Source organism: Onychostoma macrolepis, chromosome 11 (assembly GCF_012432095.1).
Source record: "Onychostoma macrolepis isolate SWU-2019 chromosome 11, ASM1243209v1, whole genome shotgun sequence".
Taxonomy (NCBI): Eukaryota; Metazoa; Chordata; class Actinopteri; order Cypriniformes; family Cyprinidae; genus Onychostoma; species Onychostoma macrolepis.
Window position 1 is genome coordinate 27,511,497 of NC_081165.1, and position 20,504 is coordinate 27,532,000.

The 20,504-nt window shown below is 34.5% G+C and overlaps 1 protein-coding gene across 3 annotated transcripts in view; it reads right to left on the minus strand.

Moving 5' to 3' along the window:
• Positions 1 to 944: 944 nt before the first annotated feature.
• The window catches only part of LOC131549104 (CLIP-associating protein 1-B), a 69,370-nt gene continuing 49,810 nt past the window's right edge, over positions 945 to 20,504 (minus strand). For 2 of the 3 annotated variants that reach the window (XM_058790932.1, XM_058790931.1), the window contains 13 exons: positions 20,226 to 20,389; positions 18,532 to 18,610; positions 17,222 to 17,365; positions 15,732 to 15,878; positions 14,571 to 14,689; positions 10,024 to 10,171; positions 8,815 to 9,040; positions 8,676 to 8,732; positions 7,114 to 7,304; positions 6,874 to 7,002; positions 5,125 to 5,385; positions 3,402 to 3,518; positions 945 to 2,669 (listed from right to left, as the gene is read on the minus strand). In XM_058790932.1, the coding sequence (XP_058646915.1) occupies positions 2,583 to 2,669; positions 3,402 to 3,518; positions 5,125 to 5,385; positions 6,874 to 7,002; positions 7,114 to 7,304; positions 8,676 to 8,732; positions 8,815 to 9,040; positions 10,024 to 10,171; positions 14,571 to 14,689; positions 15,732 to 15,878; positions 17,222 to 17,365; positions 18,532 to 18,610; positions 20,226 to 20,389 (1,869 nt within the window). In that variant the 3' untranslated portion in view covers positions 945 to 2,582. Of the gene's footprint in view, positions 2,670 to 3,401; positions 3,519 to 5,124; positions 5,386 to 6,873; positions 7,003 to 7,113; positions 7,305 to 8,675; positions 8,733 to 8,814; positions 9,041 to 10,023; positions 10,172 to 11,917; positions 12,023 to 14,570; positions 14,690 to 15,731; positions 15,879 to 17,045; positions 17,142 to 17,221; positions 17,366 to 18,531; positions 18,611 to 20,225; positions 20,390 to 20,504 lie in introns of all 3 variants that reach the window. The other variant, XM_058790930.1, reaches the window with a different exon arrangement.

Below are 20,504 nucleotides of genomic sequence, written 5' to 3' on the forward strand. Positions count from 1 at the left end.
ACAAATTCACTAATTGGTTACCATGTTTTTTTTTTTTTTTTTTGGAGTACAACCATGGTGAATATTTGTAAGGGACGTGTTACCAGGTAAAAAAAAATGAATAATAATAATTAATTTACACCTTAAGTGGACACATGGGATGAACAGTAACTCATGAATCTGTTGTCTGATCTCTTCATATTTAAGGAGAGATATAGTTTCCAAAGTCAGACACTTGTTATGATTTTCAAGGGTGTAGAATTTAGTAGAGACGCTCTGACATGATCTTACCGATATCAGACACTACTAAATTATCCCTAGCAATAATGTTGATCAAACAATTAAATGTCCGCTGTCTGCCGTTACGTCCCCGCCAATGCCAGAATCAACGCCCTTCATTAAGATCACATTCTCCATTTTAAATTTGCAAAATGCAAAAGTAAATTATTCTATAAATTATGAAAGGATATTGATAATTTAACATATTTAAGACCAAATTCTCCATTTCAAATGCTTCAAATTTACACAATGCAAAGGTAAATTATTAAAAGATAGCCTATTGATAATCACAGTAGATGGTTAATGTTGAAACATCAGATCGAATAAAATGACATTATTCTATTTCTATTGTTTTCTATTATTTTTATTATCCATATATAAAAAGTAAATCATTATTTGGCCATTAATGAATTATATTATTCAACTGAAGTTTCCTGCTATGACGAAACATCCTGCAATTAAAAACATTGCATGTCTCTTCATCACAATCCCTGACTGACAGATCCGAATGAGGAAACGCAGAGACGTCAGCATTAAACCAGCAGTGAATCACCATCAATAACCTCAATATCAACACCTGGATGAATATTTAAAGAACAGATGACAAGCCGCTGCATAATCAGAAATCATTCATATCACATTCAGTGCAATAATGACACAAAATAAAACTCACGCAGACACAGAAGTGGAAAACTCAGGTTTGGTTTATCGAGAGCAAATTCTACACAGGTGAGCGTGAACAAAACCAGGTCATATATACAGCCGCAGTGTCAAATAAATACAGACGTGGATATTAAACATAAGCATGCGCAGCATGTGAAGCTCTATGTCTCAATCTACCGCCATTAGCAAAGCGTTAATGCAAAACTCCCTTCAGTTAACCAACTTCATCCAGTTAACTAGGGGTTTACTCAATGATCCGAGCTGCTCTTGTCAAACCGAGTTAAAGATTCAAGCAGGTCTGTATGTAGTGCCCTATAAAGTATTTACAAAGATCATATTTGATTCTCTTAGCTTCACGTGTAATGAATTGAACGGTAGTGGCGTTTGTGTAGTGAAAGACTGAATCGATTGCCTGCATGCAGAGTCCAGAAATCTCCTAAATCAGAAACCTTTAAAATATATTATCTTTTTTCATCTAAATAAATCATTGCTAGAAGGATTGTAGATGATTCTCTCCACAAAAACACCTTTTTTTGTGTGGAATGTTCTTTGGGATTTCTAACAAGACTGAATAATGTGACTTTCTTTTCACAAACCGCTGTAAGGCCTTTAAAATCAAAGCGAAGAAAGGAAAAACACATGAAATCTGAAGTTAAACGTCCAGCAAAAGCACAGAGTGATTCATTTAAGCACCAAAGGTACAAAAAGACTAACAGAGCACTTTAAACGGCACAAACCTTCCTAAACCACAACAACTGGGTTAAAACAGCAATTTAACTCGTAAACATCCAATTTGGATTATTTTTAGTTACAATTATCGCTCTAAAAAGTTTAGAATTCTGCTTTTACGTTGTTTTATATCATAAATTTAGTGCGTGTGTGTAAGTGAATCTTTAATGAATTGATTCAGTTTTGTTTTAGATCATTTCTGAGGAAGATTCTTATACTTTCTCACTGAATTATTTATTTCTCAAATTATCAATTTGTATATTTTGGACACAAAAAACCATCAATGTGGTCCTTAAATCACAAAAGGAGACGCATTTATCATAAATCTCCATGTTAGTGTTAAAATAATCATGGTTCTTCTGTGCGGCGCTGGAATGTGAGATTTTGAACTAAATTAGTGCTAATATTCATCGTTCTTAGAGTCAAAAGCTCTTCGCCTGTTGGCCGAAAATAAAACAAATGCTGTACAAATACAATCTCGGTTCTTGCATATTCTTAAATGCCCAAAAATGAATGTCGTCACTAAAAGAGCGTCCTAGAGAACTTGAGGCAGCAGAGTTAAAGACGTAAAAAAGGGCGTTACATTCACTAATGAGAGGTAAGACGACTCCTGATTGGCCGATCGGACAGAACATTATGTGTGCTTTGAATATGAGGACGATAAACGCCACAGCAACGGTAAATGAGCAATAAAAACAGTTTCTCTTACACACAGAGGCACGACTGCTGCGCACACACACACACACACAGTATGTTGGACAAACGCAGCCGAACACAAAGCTCAGCGGGCTCTGGTTGAATGGTGTAAGTGTTTGCACCTGTTCAATGAATCACGTGCCCTTTAATAAAGCGAATGCACATGTGCAGCTAGAGATCTACTCGCAAATGTGCAAAATCATGGGAGAGCGCTTGAGGAGGCATGGAGGAGTGATTCAGCTGTGAGACGAGACGTCTGAAGAACTGCTGCTGTTGCTGGTGGTGGTTTGAGCTCGCTTGATGTACAGATTCAGCAGCTTCATCTGTAGAGAGAAAATCAGACACGCAAGCCGCCTAAATACACAGTATTATAAGGGATCACAGCTGCACCGCTGAAAACTCGCGCAAAATTACTAAAACGGTAAAATCACTCTATACTTGAAATAACATTACAAGAAATTTAAAAAAATATATTTAAAAAAAATCATTTATTTCAGCTAGTTGCCAAGGCAACATTTCTCTTTTTTTTTTTTTTCTTTTTTTTTTTAAAGTTGAAGTCCTAAAATAACTCAAACTAAACTAAAAACCTAATAAAAGCTATAGACAAATTTAAAAAACAAACTAAAAATGAAAAAAAAAAAAAAAATTCTAAAACTGTAAAAAGTGAAATTAAAATAAAACCCATTTACAAAATCTATTATAGTATAACAATAATACTAAAATAACACTGGAACATTATGCTGCTTTCTAAGAGACCTTATTTCTAGGCCAAAAAAAACAAAAACAAAACATACATCACATATACACTATCATTTAAAAGTTTGAGGTCAGTAAGAAATGTTTATATTTTCGAAGAAAACAATACTTTTATTCAGCACAGAGGGACTGAATTGATCAAAAGTGTCAGTGCAGACATTTATAATGTTACAAAAATGTCTATTTCAAATAAATGCTGTTCTTTTAAACTTTCTATTCATCTGTGAATCCTGAAAAATAAATGTATCACGGTTTCCCAGAATGCACTGCAACAAGCTACCAAAGAAATAATATCTGACCTTGCTGCCGGTCAGCTGCTGTAGGTGAGGCTTCAGATCTTCACCGATGACAGAATAAATGGCCACCAAACAAAACACACTGGCCTTGCGTACGCTGCTCTCGGTGTTATCATAACCCTGAAACACACACACGTTCATCTCGCCGTTTTCATCAGTGTGAGAGCAGATAGGTGTGTGTGTGTGTGTGTGTGTGTGTGCGTGAGTGTGTGTGAGAGCAGATAGGTGTGTGTGTGTGTGTGTGTGTGTGTGTGTGTGTGTGTGAGTGAGTGTGAGTGTGAGTGTGTGTGTGAGTGTGTGTGTGTGTGAGTGTGTGTGTGAGTGTGTGTGAGTGAGTGTGAGTGTGTGTGTGTGTGTGCGTTTGTTTGCGCGCGTGTGTGTGTGAACACGTGAGTGTGTGTGTGAGAGCGTGCGTGTGTGCGTGCGTGCAAGTGAGTGCATGCGAGTGAGTGAGTGAGTGTGTGTGTGAGTGTGTGTGTGAGAGCAGATAGGTGTGTGTGTGTGTGTGTGTGTGTGTGTGTGTGTGTGTGTGTGTGTGTGTGTGTGAGTGTGTGAGTGTGTGTGTGTGTGTGTGTGTGTGTGTGTGAGTGTGTGTGAGTGAGTGCGTTTGTTTGCGTGTGTGTGTGTGAATACGTGAGTGTGTGTGTGAGTGTGTGTGTGAGTGTGTGTGTGTGTGTGTGTGTGTGTGTGAGAGCAGATAGGTGTGTGTGTGTGTGTGTGTGTGTGTGTGTGAGTGTGTGCGTGCGTGCAAGTGAGTGCATGCAGTGAGTGAGTGAGTGAGTGTGTGTGAGAGCAGATAGGTGTGTGTGTGTGTGTGTGAGTGTGAGTGAGTGTGAGTGTGTGAGTGAGTGCGTTTGTTTGCGTGTGTGTGTGTGAATACGTGAGTGTGTGTGTGTGAGTGTGTGTGTGTGTGCGTGCGTGCAAGTGAGTGCATGCAGTGAGTGAGTGAGTGAGTGTGTGTGTGTGTGTGAGTGTGTGTGTGTGTGTGTGTGTGTGTGAGTGTGTGTGTGTGAGTGTGTGTGTGTGTGTGTGTGTGTGTGTGTGTGTGTGTGTGTGTGTGTGTGAGTGTGTGTGAGTGAGTGCGTTTGTTTGCGTGTGTGTGTGTGAGTGAGTGTGTGTGTGAGTGAGTGTGTGTGTGTGTGTGTGTGTGTGTGTGTGAGAGCAGATAGGTGTGTGTGTGTGTGTGTGAGTGTGTGCGTGCGTGCAAGTGAGTGCATGCGAGTGAGTGAGTGAGTGAGTGTGTGTGAGAGCAGATAGGTGTGTGTGTGTGTGTGTGAGTGTGAGTGTGAGTGTGTGTGAGTGAGTGCGTTTGTTTGCGCGCGTGTGTGTGTGAATACGTGAGTGTGTGTGTGAGAGCGTGCGTGTGTGCGTGCGTGCAAGTGAGTGCATGCGAGTGAGTGAGTGAGTGTGTGTGTGTGTGTGTGTGTGCGTTTTGTGACAAATCAGGATATAAATGTGTATAATGACAAGGGTATGACAGGTATTACAAGGAGAAGGTGACTTTTCAGGACATTACTCCATGTCCCCACTTTTCAAAACGCTTATGAATCACACAGAATGGAGTGTGTTGAAAATCTGAAATAGCAGACAGTCTCCTGTAAGGGGTAGGTTTAGGTGTAGGGTTGGTGTAGAGCAATAACACATACAGTATGTACAGTATAAAAACCATTACACCTATGGGATGTCCAAACTTTTCACAAAAACAAACGTGTGTGTGTGTGTGTACCTGTAAGAGTCCCGGGATGATGTCGGGCAGGAGTGGAATCAGGGAATCCTGGGGAATGCGTTCGATTACTTTGGTCTGCATTTTAATGGCGGCGAGGTTGATGGGATAGTCGGCCGTCTGGATGATGGGACACAGCACTTTGATGCACTGCTCCGAGTGGATGGATCCGGCCAGCGTGGACGCCGTTTCTTCTGCCGCCGCACCACCTGCGGAGACACGAGCCTCAGACAAACAGCACAGAAGACACGCCTGCTTCCTGCACTGACGTTAAAGAGGAAATGATTGATTTCAGAGCAGCGCTTCTCAACTATTTTGACTCGAACGCTCTACATTGTCTACATTTCAAGGCCACCATTTAGACTAATATGTTTCTGTAAATACACATTTTTTTTTTTTCAAAGTTTTTCATGTATATAAAATATATTTCAGGGTTATTATAGTTAGCAAAAACTAAAAAAAAAAAAAAGCAAAATATTTATTTAATATAATACAATAAAATATAAAATTAAAACAAAAAACAACATAAAAAACCCTTTGTTTTCTCTTTTCTTTAATATTTCCCTGTCTAGCTTGTACTTATTTGAACAATGCTTGAAACTTGGCATTACGAGCACTTCCTGTGTCTGTTTGCCTCTTTAAGATGAATCGCTTGATGTATTCCCCAACTGTAAGTCGCTTTGGATAAAAGCATCTGCTGAATGTAAATGTAAATGTAAATTTTATTTCAGCAATGCCAAGTCAACATTCCTCATTTTGATTTAGTTTAACTTCATATACTAAAATCACAGAAACTAAAACTGAAATAAAATTAATATATAAAGTTATACAAACCTTAAAAAACCTTTAAAAAAAAATTGTATTCAAAACTAGTCAACGATACTAAAATAAAATTAAGTAAAATTATTATAACTAAAATGAAAACAATTTAATTTCAGGATTTCAGAAGTTTTAAGAGCTGAATGATCTTCAGGTTTCACATTCTTTATATCCAGTGAACTATAACAGTTTTTGTGAATATTTTGATTTAGAATTAAATTTAATGTAATATTTTAGTTAAAGTTTTAGTAAATTTATTGTGCATTTTTGGCATTTTTATTAGTTTTAATAAAGTTTTTTTTTTTTTTAGCTTTAGTTATTTTAGTATTTCAGCTTGAACTAAATAAAAATGAGAAATGCTTTGGCAGCTAGCTGAAATAAAATAAGTTAAAGTGTTTTCTTTTAGATTTAGTTCATGATAATAACCCTGAATGAGGCTTCCTCATATATCATATACATGAATCCTGGTTATAATATACAGTGTGTGTATATATATATATATATATATATATATATATATATATGTTTTATGTTTTTTTTTTTTATTATTAAAAATTCCTTAGGACTCTTTTAAAACCTCCCAGCTTAACAGAACTACTCTGTATGCTGTATGCTGGTTTTAATGATTAAAACATGATTAAAATATCAAACGGTAATACTAACCATAGGGAATTTTATCACGATTTATCATCAAATCGTTCCATGCCTAAGTTACACTCAACGAAAATGAGAAATATTGACTTGCAACTAGCTGAAATAAAATATATATATATTTTCAAATTTAATTTCTGTTTAATTTGTTAACTATAATAGGCTTCCTCATATTTCATGTATGGGAATCCTGACAAAAACAGACTCTGAGGGGGAGAATTAAAACAAGAAATATCTGGACTTTTAGTAGTTTCAGCCCTCTGGTGGAGACGTCTGGCTCACCTCTTTGTGACAGTCTTTATGGGCCTCCAGGGTTTTCATGATGGTGAGTTCTGCGTAGTTCTTGAAGCGCGCCGGTTGACTGCGCATGATCTCCTTCAGGACGCGCAGAGCCAGCGCTCGGATGGTGTGCTGCGGACGGACACAACCGTTCTTTAGCTGCATGCATCTGTGCTGTTTTTAAGTGTTGGACCATGTGCTGTCAGATTTTTGATTATTGAGTGATATGAGTGTGTCTCTCACGTCTTTGTCTCCCAGCGTCTCCAGCAGCAGCAGCAGCATGGTTTTGAAATGCTCTTCCCACACGGCCAGACTGTCGTCACGCGTGACCTTTAACAGCTCCAGCAGAGCGGCCCGCCTCTCCTCCACACGCTCGCTGTGATTGGACAGCTCCTTCAGCAGGTCACCAACCGTCTCCAGGTGCTGCCCGGGTCCTGGCCAATCACAGTCAGCAACATTAAACACACAATCTGAACATTTATGCACCTAATCACATCTGTATGAATCACTGAAGCATAATGGAATCACACTTAGGACTCAGAAAAGGCTTTTAATATTCAGTGACCATTAACTTTTCAGCAGCCTTATATTTCAGCCAGTGCTTAGAAAGTATTTATAGAAAATCTTTAATAATACGTTTTAAAGCCTGAACTGTTTTGAAATGTTCATACATTATCGATGGCAGGGTTTTTCTCGTTCGAAATTTTCGCACGTTAAGAAATAATACGACCTCACGTTGTGTCAATCGTGTTTACACACTGCCTCTGAAACTTTCGTCCGTCATAAAAAATTCGGATCAGGTTCTATTTTCTGCGTTTTCGCATCCATAGCAAGCATTTTGATAGGAAAGGATGACGAATAGGAAAAAAACACATATGAAAATTTCGGAGTCAGTGTGCAAGGACCTTAACACTAAACTAAAACTGTTAAAAAAATATAAAAATAAAATAAAATGTATTTTTAAGGGAAAAAAATTATTTTTTTTTTGTTTCAGCTTTCAACATTTAATTTTTGTTTAGTTTTAACTTGGAGTACTAAAATAACTGACACAAAACAAATAATACATAATAAATACTATATAGGCTTTAAAAACATAAAAATAACAAAAACACAGCAAAATGACAAAGAATTTAACTAAAATGAAAATGGAGACAGAAAATAATGAATAATGAAAATAATGAATACATAAAATGAATTAAATCTAAATAGTAATAAAATAACATGACAAAATACTAAACTTTAAACTAAAATGAAAACAGAAAATAATAAATAAATGAATAAATAATTTATTAATTAATTAAACCTAAATTGTAATATTTAAACTATATAAAACAGCACAACAAAATTAATAAAAATTTAAACTAAAATTAAAATGCAAACAAAAATAATGAATAAATAAAACCTAAATAGTTTTATTTAAAACACAAAAACTAATAAAAATAACATGACAAAATACTAAACTTTAAACTAAAATGAAAACAGAAAATAATAAATAAATTAAAAAATAAACCTAAATAGTAATATTTAAAACAACAAAAAAACTCAAAAACAACACAACAAAATTAATAAAAAATATTAAACTAAAATTAAAATGCAAACAAAAAAAGTTAATAAATAAAACCTAAATAGCAATATTTAAAACACAAAACAAAACACAAACACGAAAATATAAAAAGAAAATCTAATTCAAAATATAAACATACTCTATAATAGTATATCAGTGATGCTAAAATAACACTTATCAATGGAGATGTTTATTTTACAGAAGCTGACTTTTGCTCTTACAGTTTAAAACCTCCTCATACCTGCAGACAAACCTTTCGGATGCAGGATTTTGTTTTCTCCACAGTCCTGTGGACGACCTGTAAGAGAAACCCAAAGACGTTGGCCTGTTTCTGTGAACATCACGAAGTGATTCTTCCGTTGATGTGTTTGTTCATTTACCATCTCGGATGTGCTCCACGTCGTCAAACGTGGCGAGCGCTCCTTTCTCGTAGGCGCTGATGGAGTCGCTGTAGTTGTATGGGTTGTATTCGCGAGCCCACGGGCCGCTGAACGATCGAGGGGACGGTGTGTTTAATAATGACGTCTTGTTGTCCAGCGCGGTCCGGCCTCCTTCCATCACACCAGCGGACAGACGAGGATCCACACCGGACGACGCCAGACCGGTCTGAAAGAGAAACCTGCTTGTTTAGCTTCAATCTAGTGACTGATCATAACATCTATTAATCAGAAAAAGTAAAACACTCTATTGCAAAATCATTTATATCCATCCTTGCTTTCTTATTTTGCTTATTTTATCATTTTTATATGCTGTATTTTATTTGTTTATATGAAGCGCTTTGAGAAGTAACATTTAAAGGCGCTATAGAAAACAAAGATTATTATTATATATATATATATATATATAATATATAATCAGTTTGAGGAAGAAAGAAATCAGCAAGGCAGCATTTATTTGATCAAAAATTATTTCAATTTAAAACAGCTGTTTTCTATGTGAATATATGTTAAACTGTAATTTATTTCTGTGATGCGCAGCTGTATTTTCAGCATCATTACTGCAGTCTTCAGTGTCACATGATCTTCAGAAATCAGTCTAATATGCTGCTCAACAAACATTTCTGATTATTATCAATGTTGAAAACAGTTGTGCTGCACAATATTTTTGTGGAAACCGTCATGCATTTTATTTTTCAGGGTTCTTTGATTAATAGAAAGTTCAAAAGAACAGCATTTATTTGAAATAGATAAATGTTTACTGTAACTTTTGATCAATTTAATGCATAAAATAAAAGTATTAATTAAAAAAAAAAAAACTTAATATTAATCTAATATCTATTCAAATGTAAACAACCTGGCCATTTAAAAAAAAAAAAGCAATTATGTTAAATGTATATGACAATATTAAGCTTCACATACATTTAATATAATTGCTATTTTCAAATGGTCAGGTTGTTTACATTTTGAAAGTTGCTGGAATTATTGTTGATCACAGGCTACAAGTTGCTAAATATTTAGCATTTTGAGGCCTTAATCTTCTATTTCAGATGAAAATATGAAAAGCTTTGCAGCTTGTTTGATTAGTTTGGGTCAGCCACTGTCACACTGGAGCAACATCTTGAGGACAGTCTTGAAGGTGGTGGTACTCACCGTATCTTCTCTCTTGCCGTCGTGTTTGATGGGCTCGAGTATGTCTTCCTGACTGCGGAAACTGAAGCTCTGGATGGCTTCGGTTACACCTCTCAACGAGCTGAAGATCTCCTCTGAGTTCATGTTCTCGGTGTCGTACTCCAGCATACTGCACACACACACACACACACACACACACACACACACACACAGACAGAGTGAGGCGTGACTCCATATGCTTTGACTTTAACATACAACACAAGGCGGACAGACGACACACAGATGTGATGAATGCATTTACTGCTCAGCTGCAAAGTCAAAGTGACACATCTTAAACATTTCACACAGACAGATTAACGCAAAACAAACATCTGCATCCACCATGAAGCAAAAAGCAGCAGGAACAAAAAAAAAAAAAAAAAAACAGATGGATGAGAGACAGAAAGACGTCACAAAAGTGACAGAAATGTGGGACACAGACTCTCACGCTGGGACAAATATAATGAGACTGAAGTTTGACCAAAATTTTTAGGATTGTTAAAACACCCTCAAGGCAAGACACTACAGGTCAACGGTGTAAAAATATACTTTTCCCAGATGATTATTCACAGCACATTAAGACAGTTGTGTTTTACAAATTTTCTTGAAATGCTATGTTTGAATATGAAAGTAAGACATAATCTAATTAAATGTGTACTAAATTGCATAAACACTAATCTGAATTTTGGATAAAGCCAGATTCAAAATTGGTTTTGATTTTGTTGACATATAAAAAAATTTGGATTTCTCTTTTTATCTCTCCATAAATCAGAAAATACTGTCAAAAACAACAACAAAAACAAATTTTTATGAAAAATATGTTGTATAAAACCAGGTGAATGACATATGAACAAACCCCTCACTAAAAACCTTCAGAATATAGATATATATTATAAAAAGAGATATAAAAAAAACTGTAAATTCTGTTGTATTTAAGTGCTGCTGAAGTGATGCAGAAAAAACTTTTAAAGATATGTATTGTAATTGAAATCTACAGACGCAAATACACTGTAAAAAGTGATAAGTTGACTTAACTTTAAAAAATTGAGGAAACCCGTTGCCTTAACATTTTTAAGTAAATGATAATTAAAAAAATAAGTTAATTGAATTGTCAAGTTCACTTAACTTTATTTATTATTATTATGTACTTAATAATTTTAAGGCAACGGGTTTCCTCAATTTTTTTAAAGTTAAGTCAACTTTCACTTTTTACAGTGTACATAAAAATGCAATAACAAACTTATTCATTTTTGAATTATATATGAAACTAAAAACCTTTAAAATATAGACAGGAATAAAACTGTACATTTTAGTGTATGTAAGTGCTGCTGATGTGCAGGAGTACATTTTTAAAGATATGTATTGTAACTGAAATCTACAGACGCAAATACTAGTTTATCGATGTCTTTGCTATGTTTCTGGACCTGGGAACATTTCAGTTGCGTTGCTGTCTATGCAGGGTCAGAGAGCTCTCAGATTTCATCAAAAATATCTTAATTTGTGTTCCGAAGATGAACGAAGGTCTAACGGGTTTGGAACGACATGAGGGTAAGTAATTAATGACAGAATTTTCATTTTTGGGTGAACTAACTTTTTTAATGTGTATTTTGGATGCTTTCTTTCCTCTAGTTTGAAATAAGACATGTTATGGAAGCAAAATAGCAAAACTGACCAGTGCATGAAAAAGATCACTGGGTTTGCCTGTAGTGTTTTGCCTTCAAAGGAACATTCCGGGTCCATTTAAACCCAAAATATTTCTTTAAAATGTCATGCATTGACTTTGATTGATTAGACTACCAATGGAAAACCAATAATTGTGCAGGAGATTCCTGCTCTTATGTCTTAGTATCCTGACGCCCGGGCCGAGGTGTGTTACCTGGGCGAATACGCCCTCCGATAGGCCCGGAGAGGGGGGGTGGCAGGGCCGGGGTGGGGAGGAGGGAGGATAGAGGAAGACTTTGAGCTCCGGCCCCACAAACGACTGAGCCGAGAGGAAGAGGAGGATGAAGAGAGAGCAGGGAGGTGTAGAAACAAAGAGGAGGAAGAGAGGAAGAAAAGAGGAAACAGTGAAAGATGCTAGTTCTCTAACTACTGTATCCTGACCAAACACGACGCCATCAAACAATACATCACGTCTTGCAAGTTTAAGTGAGTTTTGGTCCAAACCAGCTGTGAGTACAAATAGGCCTAGTTGCTTCTGTTTTTATGCATAGTGCACTGTAAAAAGTGATAAGTTGACTTAACTTAAAAAAATTGAGGAAACCCGTTGCCTTAAAATTATTAAGTAAATAATAATTTAAAAAAATTGAAAGTTCACTTAAATTTTTTTATTATTATTATTATTTACTTAATAATTTTAAGGCAACGGGTTTCCTCAATTCTTTAAGTTAAGTCAACTTATCACTTTTTACAGCGCGCTGGGAAACTCCGCCCACAATGAAACCTGATTGGCCCACAAGCCTAATAAAACTAAAACCATAAAAAATAAAATAAGCATAAACTAAAATAAAATATTTCATCTAACTGCCACGGCAACATTTCTCATTTTCATTTAGTTTAAGTGTTATTTAGTTTAAGAAATAAAATAACTAAAACTTAATAAAAACTATACAGACATATTAAAAAACTAATAATAATGACAAAAACACAACAAAATCACTAAAGCTTCACCTAAAATAAAATGAACAGATAATCTAAAAATAAAATTTAATTCAAAATATTAACAAAAACTACAACAGTATGGTATATCAATGATACTAAAATAACACTGATTCTGAATGGCTGAGATTTTGTCACTTCAGGCAGCATTTTGAAGCATTGAAACATATACAAGTTAAAGAATAATTCTTGAAATAATTATTAAAAGAAATAACAAATAAACACCCTTCACACATCTGAGTTGTTGAAGAAATTACAGTCACTGTTGTTGCTCATTTCAGCCAAAAAAGCACAAAATGTTATTATTTAACAAAATTTACTGTATTAGGAACAACTGTAAAATTCAATTTTCCTTTCAATAACAAAAAAGTGGAAAAACGACTGACAAAATAGCGCTTATCATGGCTGATCAAAACAAAAATTATCGTGTTGCGTCACAACAAAAACAGAGACATTTACAATCTGCAACATAAGATGCAACAGCCTTTGAAATGCCAAAACAGAGCAATATTAGTAATATAACATGGATTTCATGTTATTTCTTGATGTGCATTTAGTGCAGAAGCTGTTTTTTAGTTCATGCAGAAACAAAAAACATCCTAAAAAACAAATATAAATAGCATCAACATCTATTTGCTTTCAGAGAGTTTGAAGATGAGTGAAACATGACTGTTCATTCATTTCGGTTATTAAACTAAAGCGTGTAAAACCATGTTCAAAGATGGGTTACTGGTGAGGACAGAATCACTAGAGCAAATGTTTGTCTTTTGGAGCAAAAGACAATTAGAAAGCCTATGATTCGAGTTATGACCAGGACCAGATGAAATCTGCATTTTTGGTGTCAGTTTGTGTTGTATTTACATAAATGTTGTAATTAGATTACATTAAATATGATTTAATGTGTTAAATGTAGCCGAGAATATGATATTCTTAATATAAAATAATCTTCTTTTTTTTTTAATTACAATAAATGTTTAAATTATTTAATTAAAATATTTGTAAAAATATTTAATACATATTTTAGGTGATGTGTAGCAGGGTTATTACTGTTAACTAAAATTAAAACCATAAAAAAAAATATATATATCTTTTTTTTTGCTTTCAATAAAATAAAAGTTAACTGAAATAAAAAAAAATGAAAAAAATAAAACTTATTTTATTTCATTCTCTTTTACTTCAAGCAATAGTTACACTTTAAGTTTAGTTTAAAATATCTGAAACATATTTTAGGTGACGTGTTGCAGGGTTATTACTGTCAACTAAAATAAAACCATAATAAATATATATGTTTTTACTTTAAATAAAATAAAAGTTACCTGAAATAAAAAAATAAATAAAAAAGGTAAACTTATTTTATTTCATTCTCTTTTACTTCAAGCAATAGTTACACTTGAAGTTTAGTTTAAAATATGTGAAATTAATTAAACTAAAACTAATAAATCAAATTAGTAAACACTATATAGAAATTAAAAACGAATAAAAATGACAAAAACAGCTAAATTAACTTTAACTAAAATTAAAACAATACACATAAAACTACTCAAAATATTAATAAAAAATAACACTGAAAAGTAGCTGAGAATATTATAAACTTAATATGAAATATTTATTATTGATTAATAATAATAAATAAAATAATAACAATAATATTTACAATACATTATTAGTGTTATTATTTATTTATCATTAATATGCTCATTTAAAAAATAAACTAAAATATTTAATATTGCTTTTATTTATTTAAATAAATATTTTCGTTGATGAGTGGATAACTCTGCAGCGTTTTTCTTCTTATTTCTGCAGTCTCAGATTCCATGTGGTCCTGCTCATGTCCCACAGCCCTCACAGATGGTTGTTTTGAGGTGATGTACCTGGGTGAGAGTCCCCCGTGCGAGCCGTTGGTGGGTGAGGTCAGCGGGCTGCTGCGGGTCACCGGGGGTCGTGGAGGGGTGCGTCCCACACTGCTGCTGCCGCTGGGAGACGCCTGAGACTGAACAAACGACACAGACGTGTGAGCAAGCAGCACATCGTAACATTCAGTGACAGACAGGGGCGTGTTTAGAGGTTTAGAGTAGGGCTGTCAAAAAAAATTAATTCGAATTTAAAATAATTTTTTTTTTAGGTGAGCGTCAGTCAGCGTTATCAGTGGCACACAAGATGCGATGACGATGCAGGTGTCACTGCATTTTAATGCTTATTTTAGCCTATCCAGTTGAACCCACTGGATGCGGGGCTGCTGCGTTGTTCATTCAAAATATTGCGGAAAAGATTTTGTCTATGTGAAACCAAGCCGTTCACACAGAACGCATTTTAATCGCATTTTCAAGAAGAACATCTATCACCGTTGCACTCGCGTCTCGCACAAGAGAGCCGCATGTTTAGAAAACCACGTAAAATTAATGTAAGGTCATCTTTTAAAAAACATGTCTCCAGACTTTATGGCGTTTTTTCTGCATCCCACTGCATCTCATGTTTTTAAATGAAAAAAGTGCTCTTTGTGATTGCTTTTCGGTCCTTTGTATTAAACTATACTTACAGGATGCTGTTTTGTTTCTAACTGTTTAAGCAACTTAATTAATTATAAATGGTTTATAAACATTATTTTAAACATTATGCACTTTTTTCAAAGATAGTGTTATTTTATTGTTTTGAATAAATGTGCTTTAGTAATATAGTAATATCGCTAACCCTAAAACTGCAACTTTATTAACTTCCTAAAAAGTATCATTATTTGAAAAAAAAAAAAAACAAGTCTAAAGATGCTTATAATAACTGGATCTGGCAACACGGAGGCTGCATCCGCGCCTTCATTCACAACTCAAGCCCCGTTCACATGAATCGCTCGCCATCATTTTCACACCACGGACACTGAACAATCTACATTAAACCATCTAAATTGAATTACACATGCAGACACTCATAGGAGGACTGTTAAATGGCTAATTAGAAATTAGAAAGAAACTAGAAACTGCATGGTTTGCGTGGTGCCTAAACACACTATTGGTGACGGAGAGCGAGATCAGCGTGTGTACCACTGCAGTCGCGTTACTGTTGTTCTTCAGATGGCTGTGCAGGAGTTTAGTGGCTCCGTCCTGGAAGGTTTTGGGCAGAGCACCTAACAGCATGCTGAACTCTGGGGTGTTCAGCTCAAACAGGGCGATCAGGACCATCTGAGCAGCCTGGAAACACACAACCAGCACAAAAAACACTAATGAGATGCCTTTAACTGGCAATATGAGACTTTGTCACTTCACAACAGGAAGAGAAAATGACGTTTCACACTTTCTCTGATTAGGGTGCAAATAAAAGCATTTCAAAATCTTGCAATAACATGAGTTTGATACACATCCCAATGGACCTTAGTGAGGAGTAGACGTCATGTTGAATCTGAAGTGAATGCATAAAGACTGTGAGGGACAGATATTTAGATTGTAAGGTCATAGGTCACATCTCATTCATTTTTTATTTTCATTTCATGTTTTTTTTGTCCGCTGGAAATATTTGAACCAGTGTTATTTTAGTATTATTTATATACTGTTATAGTTTTATTAATATTTTAAATTATTTACATTTTTATTTTATATCATCAGTTTTCATTTTAGTTACATGCTTAGTAATATTATGTAATTTTTGTTTTTAAATAATACTTTTTATGTTTCACTTATTTTCATTTTATTACAGTTTAAATTTGAGTAATTTCATTATGTTATTTCTTATTATTTTGTGTTTTTAAAATAATACTATTTAGGTTTAATTTCTTTTTATTTATTTGCAGTTAAAATTGTACTAATTTTATGTCATGTATTTTCAGTGTAATGTTTAATAATTCTGTTTCTATTTAATAGTTTTTGTTTTTTAAATAATACTAATTGGGTTTAATTTATTTTGTATTTATTTCCAGTTAAATTTGAGTAATTTATGTAATAGTTAGTTTTAAAATTAGTTTTTTTTTTTTTTAAGTAATACATTTATGTTTATTTTATTATTTTTTTCTTTCCAGTTAAAAGTTTAGCAATTTTGTTATGTCTTTTTTTTTTTTGTTAAGTAACACTATTTAGGTTTTTATTTATGAATGGACTAAACGTCTGTCCCTCACATCCCTGTTTTTTTGTTTTTTTTTTCATGCCAAAGTAAATACATCATCTGCACTGCCGAAGGTCAAAGGTCATTCAAGAGCTTCAGATAAAGGTGTTAGTGGCTCAGAAATGAGGAAAGACGGTCATCAGCTGAAACATGCTGAAACATCATCACACATCAGATCAAACCCCTCCAGACAGCAGCAGTGTTAGACAAGCCCGGCATGACCTCCGCAGGCAGTCAGGAGGTCAAAGGTCAAGGGTCACTACCTGCTTACATCTCTCCTCCAGGTTACTTTCCCCCGGCAGGGAGGCCACAGTGGAGCTCCTGCCCGGCGCCTCCTCGTTCAGCCAGATATGAAGCGTCTGAGACACACCACAGCTCACTTTGACAAACCCGACTTCAGCCGGAGCCTCAACGAAGAGAAGAGGAAAAGCACACTGACCTTCCTGACATCCAAGCTCTTCGGCTCTGTGGTCCACGTGATGATTCGAGAGACGGCTAACCGCGTCTCGCTGGAGTTCACGAAGTCTGACGGATCCATCTGTCTAGCCAAAGACTCGATGTACTTCAGGATGGCCACCTTCACCTGCTCTCACACACACACACACACACACACACACACATGTTGGTTTTTATGTTTTAAGGGTTCATTCCATAGGCGTAATGTTTTTTCTACTGTACAAACTGTATTTTCTATCCCCTTGCCCTAACTCTACACCTAAACCTGCCCCTCACACAAAACTACAGCCATTTTTACATTTTTAATAAAATGTTGTTTAGTATGTTTTTAAAGCTATTTTAATTATGAGGACTTAGGAAATGTCTTCATAATCAACATGAATGATTCAAAGACATTCGAATGGTTTGATAACACTACAATCAGAGTTATTATAGTTAACAGGAATAAAACATTTGAAAATAAACGTTAAATGAAATAAAATATAAAAATTTATTATATTTCAGTTAGTTTTCAAGGCAACATTTCTCATTTATATTTTTAGTTTAACATAATGTTCTAAAAACTAAAACTGAAATAAAAATTAATTAAACTATGCAGAAAAAATACAAAAGAAGAGACAAAAACATAACAAAATTACTAAAACTTTAACGAAAATTACATGAAAAAATATTTAAATATTGATAAAAACTATATAGACATATTTTAAAAACAAAATTAAAAAGTAATTCAAAATATTAATAAATCTATAATAGTACTTCAGTTATACCATATAACACTGTTTACAATAAGGTTGATTTCTTACCATTTATTGTTCTTAGTTAAAAATAATTTCAACATCTATTTATACATTATTACAGTCAAACATATTTGCTAATATTTAATGGGTCTGAGCAACATGAACTAACAATGAACAGTATTTATATTATCTAAAAATAATAAGGATTAATAAATACTGTAACAAATAAATTGCTCATTGTTAGTTAAAATTAGTAAATGCATTAACAATGTGTTAACAATGGAGTTTAAAAAAAAAAGCTCAATGACAATTATAGAAAATGTATAAACCAGACATTCAGCAAGGAAGCAAATTTATTATAATTATTAATAATTCAGCTATTTTCCATAACATTATTGAAATAGTAATTTTCTATTTCATTTCAAATTGTACATTTCAAATATTATGTTTTAATTTGGTGGTTTGATGGACATTGAAAGTTATTTTTGGACACTGGTTATGAGCTGAAGCAGAGCAGGAAAACGTTGGGAAATGAGAAAATAAAGTCCGGACCAACCTTGAGGTTTGGGGTCTGAGTCTGATCCACGATAAACCGCATCAGGATGTTGAACTGCTGATCGTACGGAAAAGAGTCCCTGCGAAAACCAGGTCGGAAAGAAGAAAATAAACATCGACTACAGGACAAAAATACAGAAATACAGTTCACTGCTGAACACTCTTGAACGCTTTATAGAGCAAACTAGGGGTGTGCGATATATATAATTGGCTAATTGGATAATGTCGTAGTTGTTCGCTGTAAAAAAACGTTGAGTAAAATTTACGGTAAAAAAACGGCAGCTGTGGTTGCCAGAATTTTACAGTAAAAAATACAGTAGCAACATTTTAGGTTTAAACTTAAATTTACATTTAAATACCGTAATTTCATTAACTGATATAATGTTTATATATCAACCTATTAAAGTACTGAAATCTGTTTTGTACCTTTGTAATACACTGATAACCACCAATAGCAGGTGGTGATGAGAAAGTGATGAGAAAAGCAGGGAATTCTGGGAATGTCAATTTACGGTTATTCACTGTAAATTATACGTTCTTTTTCACTTCCAAAAACGGTATACTACCGTAAAATTACATGTAATGGCCAATACAGTTTTCCACCGTATATAGTAGGGGAACTCATTGTGGCATATTTACAGTCTTTTACCTTTAAATTCACGGTCATTTTTTACAGTGTAGTTTTAACAATTTTACATTATCGAGTATTTTACAAAAACCATTCAAAACACACCGTACGGAGTGCACGCTTACATTATGTGAAGTGCATTTAGAGTGCATTCTTTCACTGTCTATTAAAATGCATTTAGAATGATCACAAATTCAAGACATGGGGGCAGAAAATGTATATATTTATATCACTTCATGTAGTTAGTGAATTTCACACAAAGAGTGCCGTTTTTTCTCCAAAAATTTACAATTTAAAAAAAATTACAAATGTGGTATTGATTTTTTTTTACAGCAGTTCAATAAAGAAGTAGTTAATTAAGAGTCTTAAGTTTTAGACACCATATTTCCTGTTTTTGCGCAATTTCGACAACAAAAATAATGGTGTTTCGTTCCTGAATGATTCAGTTCAATCGCAATGACTCACTTATTAACAGTGGCTTGCTGCCACCTGCTGGCGGTTTTAATTTCACATTTAAAGTATCTTTCATTATTTAAATAATTTCAAATATCAGTATTCAACGTTTTATGTTTAAAATATAAACACATTATTTATGCATTTGTAACTGCAGGTTAAATGCATTCAAGCCACTTCAGACGCAGCTTCTGTGTTTCCTCTGCATTGCAAAGATTCATTTTATTGATACTGATTTCATTTGCTTGGTAACAGCCAAAATGTCTTATTATTCTAATTCACTGATTAAATGTAAGAATTTGACTCAAAAGATAATGGACACGTTTAGAAAAAATGGCTTTATAAAGGTAAAAATGCGCATAAAATGTAAAAATCAGTTTAAACTTATTGGAAAAGATTAATTTCTATCAGTGTGAAGTGACCACCACAGAATATAAAGAATATCAAAAAATTCAGGAGTCAGCTGTCCACGGGAGTCCTTAAGATATTAGCACAATAACACACTCAGCGAAATATCATCTAATTATCGTTATCGATAAAATCACAGAAAATATCAAGATATTATTTTTTGTAAATATCGCACACCCCTAGGGCAAACTGAGCTGGTTTCAGACCTGGTGACGTCGAGGGCCCGCTGAACTTTGGCCTGAACGGAGCCCAGAAGATCGGCCCCCATTTTCTTCAGCAGCTGCGTGAGGAGAATGAAGAGCCAGTCCTGAAGATCCTCTCGGTGCACCGTGATGAAGTCCACCAGCGTCTCCAGGAACATGCTGAACACCTGACAGACACACAGGGAGATGTGTTTTAGCAACGCTGCTGTTGTGCTGTAGGGGGCGCTCACACACAACTTCATCTGAACCGAATGTCAGTCTTTGGCCGCTGCATCTTTTCGG